This window comes from Vidua macroura, chromosome 1, assembly GCF_024509145.1.
Source record: "Vidua macroura isolate BioBank_ID:100142 chromosome 1, ASM2450914v1, whole genome shotgun sequence".
In the NCBI taxonomy this organism is placed as follows: domain Eukaryota; kingdom Metazoa; phylum Chordata; class Aves; order Passeriformes; family Viduidae; genus Vidua; species Vidua macroura.
In genome coordinates, this window is record NC_071571.1 from 140,484,367 (window position 1) to 140,499,040 (window position 14,674).

Sequence of the window (14,674 nt, forward strand, 5' to 3'; positions counted from 1 at the left end):
CCTCTAGTGACAGACCCTACCATGGCATTGCCTTCTTTGTTGTACAGGCCACTGTCATTATTTTCCTCCCTTTTCTTATTTTTCCCACCACTGCTAATTCCTGTTAGGTGCCCTTAGATCTTGCTCAATACTACTGCTTCAAATTCTTTCTGTTCTGTCTTTGGGTTCAACACCTTAAAAATACTTCTCACCTGTGGCTGAGTAAGGCTCAACAACATGCTCCACTCCTTGAATCCAAGGATTTAATGTATTAAAAAGTCTCACAGTTTCTTATTAGCCTATTCCATATTTAATTTGCCCTATCTGGCTGCAAAATGCATTTCACTGGCTGGTTCTGAGGTACTCAGTAAGTACTCAGTAAGCAAATCATAGGACCATAGAAGAATTCAGATTGGAAGGGACTCTAGCAGATTTCTAGCCCAACCTCCAGCTTAAAACAAGGTCAGTTATGACATCAGGTCAGGTTTCTCAAGGTTTTTTCTAGCTGAGGCTTGAAACCTTTCCAGAACAGAAACTGAGCAACCCATTCCAAAGCTCAAAAGTTCTCACTGGGGAAGAAAGTTTCTCCTTATTTTCAGCCTCCGCCTCATGTCTTTCATACATCACTGCAAAGGGTTGAGTTCCATCTTTTTGCCAAATCTTTCTGTATAGTGGGAGCTGCTGCTAGTGCCCCCATCCCAAGCTGGCAAGCTGCCTCTCCTCCAGACTGAAGAAGCCCAGCTTCTTCAATCCGCTGGTCACAGGGCGAGAGCTCCAGCCCTGAGCATCTTTGCAGCCTTCACCCTAACTTGAACTGGATATCTAAGAACTGTAGTCTAAGAAGTACAGAGTAAAGGGAATAATGACTACTCTTGATCAGGTTACTATGCTGCTGTTGATAGTGACAGCATTCTTTGCTGCAAGGCACAACACTGGCTCATTTTGTCTTCCTGACTATCAAGGACTTCACTAGAGCCACTTCCCAGTCAGTCAGCCCCAGTCTGAGTGAGGTGCAAGAGCCTTGGCCGTCCCAGCAGCACAACTTAGCAATTGTCCTTGTTGGATTTCATAAGGGTCCTATTGATGCATTCTTGCCTCTGTCTGGTCCCCATGGCTAGATCCTATGGATTGTCCCTACTTGAGTCTATAGACTGGTACCCACCATTTGCTGTCATCTGCAAATCTGATGAGAGTACACTATGTACACTCCATGACATCCTCAAGACCACTGTTAATATGAAGATCTTTTTTCTTACTAGGAAAGTTTCCAGATGTAGATTTTTTTTCTTATACATCTGCAGCTGCTCTTTTGTCAGAAGTAGTAAAAAGGTATAAATGTCCACAAAGAAAAGGATAGTTTTGGTTGTATCTTTGTCCACAACTCAATAAACTGTAATCAGCAAGAGTCTCAAGTAAAAGCCACACTTCTCAATACCTATGATTAACAACTATTAAATATGTTTGCTCAAGATTATTTTCCTGGCTTATGACCATGCCTTAGATTTTATCTTCAAATAAAGTTTAAATGTAATTTTTGTGTCACTTTCTTTAAGAACTTTTCCATCATATTCTTCTGTATCAAAACAGTTCTTTCCCTTTATTGGATTTCAAATAATCAGAGTCACAGGGACCAACAGCACTGGAAATACCCTCCTGAGTTAATGATTCCACTCAAAATATTATCATAATATACTTTTATAAAATCTCAAGGTACAGATATTGATTGTGTTTCTTCTTTGGTAGTTGCTGAATTGAAGTTCTTTCCTGTAGATTTATTTTCTAACACTCGTACCAATATTTTCCCTATACCTCTTTTGTGTAAAGTAAGAAAGATTGATCTCAATTCCTCTCTTTCACAGAGGTCTATAAAGTTCACATTTTCGCATATCTGCAACAAAACTCCAAGGTTTCCATCAGTGTTTATACTGAAATGAAAATGTCTTCCTTTCAACTTCATCTCACAGTGCCTTAATTCTCGAAAGAGAATATAGTAAAGCAGTACTAGAAAATATTTTAAAATAGCTTCATTTTCTTCTGGTAGTGCTCTGGATGCAGTCATTTCTGTACACATGGGTAGAGACACAGACTGCATTCCCACAGACTGCATTCAGCAGATGGTGACTGAGAGGAAATGAGCACAATGGTTATGTACTAAACCTTTACACTTAGCAAACCAATACAAATCACCTCTTACATTTGTGTGCATGTACTCATGGCTACATAGTAAACAAATATGGGCAGTTTGTCATGTTTGCAATCACTCACATATTATCAGAAAGAAAACAGCTACAGGAATGAAGGCAAAATTGGAAACAACACAAGTACACGTGTACGTGATCAGACACTGACTGAAACACACATTAGTTAACAACACATTATTGTTAAGACTGAGATTTGTATGTGGAACTCAAATTCCTGCTTAACGCTAAATGGCTGAATGCCAATTTCCAGTTTTGTATACCACCACTGCAGAGAACAAATCAGTGTTCCATGTTAAACTTACAATTAATTACAGACTAATTACTAGTTGGTATATGAGCAAAAATGCTATTTAACTCCCAAGTTACATTTGCTAAACTGATGCCAATTCAAAGTGATCAGCCAAAAGACAACTACAGCAAACTGAGTAGGAGTTAACAAGTCAAGCAGATCAACAGGATCAATATCAATTTCTAAAGTAAATAAGAAAACAATACAATTTTGCATTCAATATATTCTTTTAAGAAAAGAGACACAGTTCTGAAGGTCTGGAGGTCCTGTGTGTATTTGTGGAGTAACCATGATAGAACAAAGAAATATTTTTTACACTAGGCAAGGAAAGTATGTGTAAGTGAGAAGCAGCACCCTATACAGTGAAGGAAAGACTGTACAAAAGAGCAGTTGGTTGTACCCAAGCCACATTTGGGACAGGAATCAGGTTTTCTGCTGGAAATAATAGTTTAGATTGATTTTACATTGATCCTAGGAAAATACTGACTTTAAGAACCATAAAATACTGGAATAGAGAGATGCAAAAATCTGCTTCATTGCAAGCTTTCCAGAACAAAGCTAGATAAACATCCATCTAGCAAGTACATCAGTACAGCAAAATGAACTTGTGTATTGATCCTGCTTCAGACTAAGGGAGGGGCTCAGTTGGGATCACTTTCCTACCCTACATGTTAAGAACACAAAGATTATTATTTTTTTTTTAAAGAGTGGGGAGAGGCACAAAAAAAGAATAGGAATACAAGGTCAAACACCTCACTGAAAGAGAAAATTTACATAAATTACACTTTCCTCATAGGATGTTTCTTAATGGTTGGGTTTTGGGTTTTTTTTATTTGGAATGAATAGGGTGAGGCCTTTATCCACATACAGACTTATTTCTTTCCTTATTATATTGACCCTGAACTGAAATTGTCTTTTGAAGAAATGAGGATATCATTTACCATATCCTATGAAAGCTGGAATACTCCCTCTGCTCTAAACCTTGAAACTCTCTAGTCACACATTCAACAAAAAGGTCTCAGTGCACAGTCACAATCTATTAACAGCAAAGTAAAACAATTCCCCACATTTTAAGTAAGTAAAATATTGCTGATAGTGCATACTTTACCAGTTATGTCATGCTGTTTGAATGACTCACTGTAGATTTGATACTGATTAGGGCAATGTTTCTTCAGCCATTTGCAGACATCCTGCTGGGTCCATAACGCCACAGGCTTAGTCAGCTTCACAGTCCCAGACTAGGAGCAAAGAATGAAGAACAGAAATGATGTTTAGACTGCACATAACTTTTGGAAATATTAATCTGTGACCTCCATATATGATATTAAAATACTAAATGCAAAACAGGAGCTGCTCTGACAGATGTCCAGTAATAGCCAGCCCATTACACAAAACCCTGCTGTTCTAATACATCACACAGGAATCACACACAGTGGAAGGTTCTTTAACATTACTTTCCATCTCATTCATGTTCCTTGCATCACAGAACCACAGTGCACTTGAATAAATAGTTTTAAGAGTGACCAATGACTACAGCCAAAGGATAACAGATGCACACTTTGAATAGTTCAAACTCACAGAAGAGTTGTACATTTGTGCCCCAGTTTGGATATAATCACAGAAGACCAGGAGTACCCTCTGGCCACGCATGGTCCTCAACTACAATGACAAAAGATCTTGTAACAAAGGCCTTTAGTGCCAACAAGCCTGAAAACTGGTTTTGCCTGGGAAGGGGAGACTACACACCAATGGATATGGAGCTGGTGATATTGATTCATACTGAACATTTCAACTGACAAAATTCCTAATTTGAATGATGTTTACAACCAGCTATAGTTTTTCTGCTTCCTTTTTACCTTTAACTTTTCTACAATCATCTTTACAGGAAATAAGTAGGACTCCCACTTTAATCAGTTGATCCCTTATAAATGAGTAATAATTATTAAAAAGAACACTGTTCAATACATTTCTTAGATTTCAGTTTTATAATAGATTAGCAGTTTATAAATAAATCTTCATAAATTGATTGCCTTATTATATGTATAAAGTCACATTTCATTTAATCAAACAATTTACCTTTGCACATACACTTTTTTTAACTGTGTAAGAATGCTGATTTCTAAGCTACCAGGAATTTGAAACCTCTTGTCAAAGTAGGCAAAAAAAAAAAACCCCAAAAATATATTCTAAGTGATTACATTTTTTTTCTGCAACACGATCTGCACAAAAAACTAAAGAAACTTTAAACAGATGGGCATGTATTACCAACAATAAATGTTTCACTGGACGCTGCTGATGGAAGTGAGTGTGAACATCACTGTATACATTTATTTCATATTTTGCCAAGGAATGTGTCTAAGGAATAAAATCAAAGTGTCTGTTTCAATGCTATGCATGCAGAATACTGTCCTCCAGCTCCCTGGTGGTGTAAAAGTTTCAAGAGAAGTTTCTCTGCACATATTTGAGGTGAAGGGAAATGTCATCTCAATCCATCTTCTCCATTAGGACTCATGGCAGACTCCCTCAATGTCACCAGCCAGGGTTTATCCCAGCATTTACTCAGATGCACTTTGTCAGACAGACTTTTACGAAGTTGCTTTGAAACTTTTCATTACTAGAAACCCTAAAGACCAAAGCAGTTTTAAGCTAGTGCTGTGCATGTCCTATTAAGTCTATAAAGTATGTCATGCAAAGATAGTAAGTTAGGGCCAGGGATTATGGCAGACCTAAAAATCCAGCAGGCAAATGTGTCTTGAATTTCTTATGTCCAGTTGTCCCTATCTCATCTTTATTGTCTGTGTAGAAGTTAAAAAAAAAAACAGTAGGAAAATCATGGTTGAATATATAATACAATGTGCATCCCCTAGCTCAGCCTTTTGTGGTTTGAAGAAAAATAAACTCATCAGAAACATGAATCCTGTTTCAAACACACTAATAGGCATCATCAATATTTAGAGGTATAATAATAACGCACAAAACCACCACAAAGAATCAGTCTCTGCTGCTGCTGCCACCCACCAAAATACAGAAGCTTGACTGACAGACTTGGTCTTCACAGAAAAAGAAACTTCCAGAGGCGATCAGGATGCACAAAGACCAGGACAGCACTTGTCCCACCACTACCCTTTCTGAGCAGCTCATCAGTCTTCTATACACACAGGATCCCGCACTGGTCTGGAGAAGGCACAACCTCTGTAAGGAGAGCAACTGCCCTGTAACTCCCAGCTCCTCGTGCAACTCAAAAGATTAAACGGCCCTCCAATTTCTCTGGTCTTCTTGTTACTGCTTTTTAAGTCAAAGAAGAAACTGAATTTCAATGAAGAGTCCAATATTATGCAATCAGCTGGTTTTTTGCTGATTTTGCTGGGTGTCCTCCTCAAATTACATCAAAGAAATAAACAAGTAAAAATAGCCATGTGACACAAGCAGTTTCTCTGATTCTATAGAAATCCCCGAACAACAGGCTCAAGACTTCACTGTCTATCTTTATATGTGTTACTGCTTAAATTTTAAGATTTTTTTTCTTTTTGCAGTAGAATTTTTGAAGACTAGAGAAAAGTCTGTCAGCCCTTGAAAAATAAATGGTTAATAGTTTTTCTGGTACATCACAAAATTACTTAAATGATAAATATTTGTATACAAACATATACAGCTAGCTATAGACTTACTATCTATTTATTCCTAGCTGAAAGTACACAAGCAGTACCAATGTTTGCTTAAACCCAGAGACTGTTCTTTTCAGTTCAGCAACTATTGTCCTCTTAAAAGGTTTAAGCACCATCACATTAAGTATCTGAAGTACAAATTTATTAACAATTATAGCACAAATTTAACACATCCCTCTGTGCCTACAGAACTGAAAGATGGTTTCAAATGTAGCTTTTATGCCGTGCAATAGACAGATCACTGCACAGCAAGCATACATGCTGACTTCTTCAATGTTTGGAACTATGATAGAAACATTTAAACTTATAACTACAGTCTAAAGAGGACATTTTTACATGGACAACATCAAATATTAGGTTTAGTTTTCTAATTCCTAAGGACTTGATGAGTTAGAAGAATAAACGGGGTTTAAAGCAATGGTACTAAAGCATGTATTCACTTTCATTTTTGGAACATCATACCCAAAATATTTTCTAACCAAATGCTCCAAATAAAAGGCTCCTAAAAATATGCTTTCGTCCCACAAAATTCATTTCTTCATTTCTTCCCTGCTCTGAAGGCTAGATCTCATACAAAAAACCTCCCAGTAAACCAAAGAAAATTACCTGTCCCCTAAACATACCTACTAAAAGACACCCCTGCCATTAACTACATATGAACTACCTAGATAGGTGAAAAACATAGTGTGTTTTATTTTATTTCTGTTTATTAGCTCAGTCAAAGAATAGGCCCAAACTGATTAAAATAAAATAATGTATTAAAAAAAATACCTTTGATCCGGCCTTCCTTTTAATTTTCCTGACATAAACTCATCCTAAGATCACCCTTTGCTGGCAACTCTGTAATAGTTTTAATCTTGCCAAATGCTGTGCCAAGTCTTGTGCCAGATATAGACCTAATGAGAATAGAAGTCTACAGTCTGGTCTTTGCTTGTATATTTGAAGGAAAACCTGTTTCTTCAGGATTTTGTGACAAACCTTTTCTTCTAGAATGCCCAAACCCAGCTTTTGTTACATGTATCTCAAAATACAAAAATTACTGCCAAGAAGAAAAAACATATTTACTACTTGCCAAAATTTCATGCTCTTTGTTCCATGGTGCAGGGAAGACAGTACTCAACGTCACTAACTCAAGAATAAATAAATAAACAAATCAAACTTACAGCCTGTGCATTACTACAGAGTGTATTTCAGTATTCAAAGTAGCATCAGTTACCAAGCCGTGCTCTTCCTAAGCAATGACAGACAAGTTATCTCTTCAGCCTTCCAGGTGCAATTTACCAAGCCTGCCAGCTTTGAAGGTCAATTTATTCACCAGAATTTCTCTGTCTTTATTTATCATATTTTACTCCATAAAGAAAGGGCCTCTGTATTTTTGAGTGACGAAGGATTCAATCTCATAATTTAAACTACACTACATACTTTGAGACAAGCTATTTGAAAGTGCTTCTCCAACTCTAACATTTTGCGTATTTACAAACCTGCTCAGATTACAAAAGTCAGGGATTGTGGAGATGCGGGTGCTCAAACAGGGCTGCAGGTTGGTGGAATAATACTGTTTGTAACATCTGGTTTGCCAGCATACTGATCCTGACATGTAAGCATGGTCAATGCATACTTACACTCAAATTTACCCCAGGTCAGACCCTACCGTTTCATTTATGAAACAGATGGATAAAAAGGCACTGCTGAAAGCATTAAGGCAGATTCTGATCCAATATACATCTTGAGAGACTCTGCTCTGGGGTTTTGAGTTTAACTAGAAAAAGACAAAGCAGAACCAATTTTGTTGCAGCTGTGTTGGTCAAAGGACTGTCACAGTTTAGACACTGCCAGCAAGTAAATACCACACTCACTCTCTCCCCCAGAGGGATGGGGAGAAGAACCAGATAAAAAAAGTTAAACTCATGGGCTGATATAAGAAGAGTTTAATAAGTGAAACAAAATAAAATATAATAATATTAATGTTAATAGTAGCAATGATAATAATGATGATGATACTAATGATAGTGATTAAAAGGAAGGGAAGAAAGAGAAAGAAAATAACCCTCCAGTAAAACAAGTGATGCCCAGTACAGTTGCTGACCACTTGCTCAGCAATACCTGGCCCATCCCCATGCTCGGCTCCTTCTGGCTGTTGTGGTTTAACTCCAGCCACCAGCCAAGCCCAGACAGCCACTCAGTCCCTCTCCCACCTGTGGGGTCAGGGAGAGAATTAGAAGGGTAAAAGCCAGAAAACTCATGGGCTGAGATAAAGACAATTTAATAGGGGAAACAAAAGCCACACACACAAGCAAAGGAAAACAAGGAATTAATTCACTGCTTCCCATTGGCAGGCAGGTGTTCAGCCATCTCCAGGAGAGCAAGGCCCCATCACATGCAGCAGTGACTTGGGAAGACAAACACCATCACTCTAAACATCACTCTAAACTCCCTTGTCCTTTCTTCCTCCAACTTCATATCCTGAGCATTATGTCATATGGTCTGGAATTTCCCTTAGGCCCTTGGGTCACCTGTGCTGGCTGTGTCTCCTCCCAGCTTCCCAGGCACCCCCAATTTCCTCGCCACCGTGGCCATATGAAAAGCAGAAAAGGCCTCGGCTCTCTGAAAGCCCTGCTCAGCAATAACAAAAGCATCTCTATATTATCAACTTTGTGTTCAGCACAAATCCAAAACATAGTCTCATACTAGCCACTGTGAAGAAAATTAACTCTACCCCAGATGAAACCAGCACACTGGCCAGGCCAACACCCACCTAGATTTTCATACTAAAAATTATATCCTATGGAATGGAATATATTCCATAGGATATTCATTTTTAATATGAAAACCCAGATTTTCATACTAAAAATGGATATCCTCTGGAACATACCCATTCAGGTCACCTGTCCTGGCCATGCTTCCTCCCAGCTCCTGCTAGAGCTTCTAACAGGCAAAGCATGAGACACTGAAAAGTCCTTGACTCAGGGCAAGCACAGCTTAGCAACAACCAAAACATCCATATGTTACCAACATTATTTTCTTACTGAATCCAAAACACAGCACTGTACCAGTGACTAAGAAGAAAACCAAGTCTATTCCAGCTGAAAAAACGACAGAACACAGGCAAGGCGAGGCCACAAGGAGAAGCACCACAATTTATTAGACCAGCAGTGTGGGTTCTTCCAGCTGTGCTTCAGATGCAACTGCTCAGTGCTGAACTATTATGTCAGCCCAGTCAGGCAGTTTGAGGGAAAAGGGGACTATGAGGGGTGATATGAGACAAGCAAAGGAAAGAAGTAGTGAGGTCATTGTGACCTAGCAGGGACAGAGAGAGCAGTATGGGTCGCTGTCACAAGAATAATACAGAGTCAGCTGGGGCACAAAACATTAAAATGGGTCAGAAAACCATTGACATGTCTGTGCTCAGAGGAAGAAACTGGAAGGGATTGTTTTATACATCAAGTTGAGAAGGAAATATTTCTTAAACCAAAATATAATGACTCCTGCAAGCAAACTACAAATGGTCAATGATATATTTAAAAATTATAAAAATAAAATACTATGTTTATCTGACACAGATACATAAAGCAGGGAACTTTACTACATAGCTCCAGGAGCGATCTAAGTTATAAAATCTTTCAGGCTGCTCCAGAAGCAAGACTAACAGCATCATCTTCATCATTTTATGACAAGAAGCAGCAGGAGCAGCAATGCCAAGTAAGAATTTCAAAACCATGATTTTTTTTTTTAAACATGCTTTAGTTATATTTCTAAAGCTGAGAAAATATCATATATTCCAAATTACTTCTCCAACATTAAACTGCTTATACAGAATTCAGAATCAATGGCTAACATAAATGTGGCTTTACATCCAGGAAAAAAAAATGAACCACACTTGTGAATGTGTTATCGTAAACTATTGAAAAATCTGGAAAGGGTACATTTTTGTTTAGAAATACATTTTCTCAGATAGTCAGAGAGTTTATACTTACAGATTTTTCCAGCAAAGACAGAAGAAAATTACAGCAATAAGAAATGTCATAAAACCACTGAAATCTCCATTGTATTGGGTTCCCATCTATATTGTTGAGAATTTTAATGCTAAGAAGACATGAAAACAACAAACCAAAGGAAATGCACTTATTACAAAACAAACAAACTAGAAAAATACTGCAAGACAGCTTATCTTTTATAAGATTGAATGTTAAAAAGATTTCTGATAAAAGATTGAGTGTTTAAAACTTGAATTGGATCAGAAATCCAGACACTGAACAGATGGTGAGTTTTCTGGTATTGGGGGAAAAGAAGAAAGCTAGAGAAGGAGATGACACTGGGGCAGCACCAGCTCAGGGCTCTGAGCACTCAGTGAACAGGACCAGGACAGCCCTCTCCAGAAAGGACCAGGTAGGGGAAAGACTGGAGACTGACAGGGAAGTCATGGAAGGTAGGAGAAAAGTGAAAAAAGTACTGTAAAGTAGATTTTCTGTTCTTAGCCTTCCTCTTCCTAAAGGAAAAGGAGAGGAAAAAAAAAAAAAAAAAACTGCTACAGGGCTCCCTCCTACATTAGCAGCAGTGGTTCACTGTCTCCTGTCTCTTCCTGAGTCTCTCTCCACCTTTTCACACCACCAAGGCCAAACTCACTCACCAGCTGATTTTTGTTGCCTCCAGTGGACTATAAAGGGCTGTCCCTGCCAAGACAATGCCCTAATGGTGTTTAAAGCCAGCTCTGCACAAGCAGAAACTTCTACCCCAGGGTCCCAAATCCATGTAGCACCACCACTTGTTCAAAGACTGAACAAAGAGGAGGCTTTCCCTGCCTTTCAAGCAACAGCAGGACGGACCCAATCCAGCACCTTTTCTACCAGTGCCACAAACAGGTATACTACAAACAGACTGCAAGGGAGGGAAGTGGGAGGGGAGAGAAACAAATTATGAAATATAATGAGACTTATCTGAAAAGTAAGAAGTTGGTAAGAGGGAGTTAAGTCCCTCTGAAGGCTATTGCAAGTATAACCACCAATAGGAACGGCTAAAGATATCCAAATAATATCACTGAGCATTACCCTCATCAGGATAAAGACAGAACCAAGACAACAGGCAAAGATAAATAAGGTGACACATTTCCTGTAAGAGTTCTCTCTCTCCATGAAATATCCCACTCTAAAAGCAAGAATCATGACTGGCAGATGCAGGTGTTGATATAAATGGCAGTGGCACTATCAGCAAACAGTGAAGAACTGAAATGTCAGAATGAAAAAGGAGAAGACAGAGCACTCCTCAGCATTGTCAAAAGCCTAACATCATTCTAATTGCTAGCAAAAATCCTGAAAGCCACAACTGGGACAGAGTTGGGACTAAAATCACAAGTAGGACCAGGAGCACCATCAATTTTAGGTTTTGACCTCCAAATCCAAATCAAAGCATTTAACGTTTTAAAATTCACTTCATGTAAAAAACTGTATTTTTAATCTCGCCAAATTTAAGAGCCTTTAAACTCACTACAGTGGATTCCTTCCAGTCCAAAAATTAAATATTTGCTTTTGGATATTTGCTGAGAAAATGAAGAAGGAAGAGAGGAAGAGTTGCTCTGTTGAGGTGGGGGTTGCTACCTCATAAGGTATGACAAGGTTCTTTGACACTTCTTCATTCATGTGGTTCTGATTCCCCTTCTCTACCTCAGACACTTCAAACCTGTCCAAATCTGGCTCTAACCACCACAATCTTATATAACTGATTTACCATCTTCACAAGTAAATACAAATCCTTCTTGTTTTACAAACAGAAACTTACTCTGTATCCTGCACAGATCTGGAGAACAGACAATTTCTGCTTACACAGCAGGTGCCCAACTAACCTGCCTTGTACAGCTATGAAGAGAAAAGGTTCCTCCTTGACCTGCTCTAGCCTGCTTACTAAAACTCTTCAGCCAAAGAAGAAACAGGATGAATTTTAATTAGTGGTGTTGGATTAATAGTAATTTACAAGTAATTAACTTAACTACTAGCACATGTTTTTTACTGCACTTAACCATCCACCTCAACAAAAATAAAAATCTGAGACATTCATCCTCGACCTGGCACAAACAATTTGCAGGTTAGCTCATTTTTTATCCTGTCTCATGGACTAAGAACTACACCCACTGTGAAGAAGAGTCATGGCATAAGTTTTCATCACTGAATATTCTCTTCAGACATGGATTAGCCACAGAAGAGTACCCCATCTTGATAGAGCCGTAAGTTCAAATCCATTCAGGTACATACAGGAAATCCATCCATACAGGAAAGCAAACAGGAATATGTAATAACTAAGATGGCGATGAAACGTAGCTCCCCATTTCCCAACAGATTCTCCTGAATTCTGAAATACTTTCACAGCAACTAAAATTCCAGTTCTGAGGAAGTTCAGTATTTGTAAAATATATTTTCTCCATGTCTAGATTAAAATAAAAAATAAAAGAAATAACAACAACCAAAATCTACCCATACTACAAAATTGACAATTACAAATGAGTCTCCATTCTCACTTTTTCCTTTTTTTTAAACCAATTCTGGCACTCTGCAAGTTACAGCTTAGGCAGCATATCTACAGTTGAACCAAACCAAGACTGCATATCAGGAATTCCATTAAGATAAATACAAAACAGGTATATAATAGGTATATAAGTAGGTACACTGATTTTCTCAGAATTGCTCACATACTTCTTTAAAAATGGTCACATAGAAGAATTTATTACCTAAAATACAGCCTGTAGAGCAACAAAATCCACTGGTCAAACTAGACTGAAAAAATGCTTAATTAGCACAAACTTAAAAATAATACACTAAAATCTTATTGCCTTATAGACTTACTTACTTACAGAAAAATAAGCAGCTAAAACCAAGAGCTAAAAATGTAGAGATCTGAAGGACAGAACAAAGTCTTGAATTTACACTTGCAAATTTGTTAAAAAGAGTTAAAGGAAGTTGGTCAGCCTGCATTTGTTTTGTAAATCATAAGACTACATCTGACTAATAAGTACATGTATTTGATGATACCTTATCTGCAGTTCTTCAGTCACCTGTCTTTTCATCCTTTCAAGCATAGCTCAATTACCAATTGTTAGCAGTACAAATCACAAAACAAGCTGCCTTGAAATGAGAAAAACTAGACAGGACCATGACAGTTTTAAATGTACTTGTTTCATATTCACATCATCCATATTAACATGGCTATGAACTGAAATGTAGCAATTAAAAATTATGATGTGTAGATTAATAGCAGAATTTTCTAAGGCTTATAAAAATAATTTTCTTTACTAGGGATTAAACAACAATACAAATAGATCTTTAATGGGGGGAGGGGAAGAGGCTGTACAGAGCAGTACCCTAGTCTTTCCAGATATTTCAGGTAGCACTGGTAGCAAACAAAATGTTCAGAGTATTCTAATCAAAAGCTAAGCCTGACCTCACAAACATGTAGTTAAGAGTGTCAGTGGGGGTTATTTTGGTTTTGGTGACATGCTTTTTAAAGAAATACACATCAATGGCATAATATTGTTTTTGCCGAGGCGGTATTACCTTTTTCTGGGGAGTTGTCATTAATGATACTGGCAATTTTTTTTTTTTTTTTTTTTTTTATTTTTTTTATTTTTATTTTGGGGATTTACTAATGGAATTTCCCTGTCATAACAAATCTGTGCAGAACAGACCACACCTCACTCCTTCCATTTATAATTACAGTATTCTGTTGAGAAGATATTCAACATTGTGTATTTTTTAATAGCTGCTGTATATCAGAGGTAGATGATTCATTTCTTCATCTTAAACACACAAACAGTGAAGCATTTCTATAAGAGAAGAGCTATAAAAGCTCTAACTTCAGTGTTAGCAAGTAGTGAGGTTAATTCCGCCATTAGCTCAACAACAGTACATTTGTACAAGGAGAACATCCAGTATCCTGAGAGGATCTTAATCCCTATTAAATGACAGGCTTTCTTATAAGGTCTACTCCTTCCAAGTGAATCACATTTTTGGCACCTTTGCTTCCAGCAGATGTGCCAATTAAGAGGCTTGCACTGTAAAAAGTAGGATAACCTTTCCATGCCAACTTTCGGTCTTTATGGATAGGCTCATTCATATGCACAAGGCAGGTGCAGCAGCCAAGGCATTTTAGACCCCAGCAGCAAAGTTTTCTAGATATCTTTGCCAGTTGACTCTTAACTATGTCTTCTTGAGCCAAATATATTTTGAGGAGAACAACTTTATAGTACATAAGTACAAGCAAGAAAAGGTCTGAGCCTGACTTGACAGGTCAATCTCTTGCTTCCCCAATAAGACATCCAGCAAAAACAGGAGAAAAAAAGGCAGCCGTTGATAGAAGAGTCAGATTAGCCCTGATTCATGCAAGAGCATTGCAATGCCTGTGTATAGAAGGTCATAATGGATTTCTCAAATAAATTATCTAGAAGGTAGATCCAACACTTATTTTTCAAAACAAGCAGAGCACTTCTGATGTCAATGTAATTTATTGCTAATTACTTTTGAGAAACTAATAGGGGAATTCCTGTATTTGCTTATCAT

General features: G+C 37.8%; 1 protein-coding gene across 4 annotated transcripts in view; it reads right to left on the bottom strand.

The window, feature by feature from the left end:
- Positions 1 to 14,674, bottom strand: part of SAMD12 (sterile alpha motif domain containing 12) — a 193,941-nt gene that overhangs the window by 144,408 nt on the left and 34,859 nt on the right. For 3 of the 4 annotated variants that reach the window (XR_008440291.1, XM_053996374.1, XM_053996541.1), the window contains exon 3: positions 3,578 to 3,707. Coding sequence is in view for 3 of the 4 variants with exons in the window: in XM_053996374.1 (XP_053852349.1) it covers positions 3,578 to 3,707 (130 nt within the window). In the remaining variant the exon portion in view is untranslated. The remainder of the gene's footprint in view (positions 1 to 3,577; positions 3,708 to 14,674) is intronic. The other variant, XM_053996459.1, reaches the window with a different exon arrangement.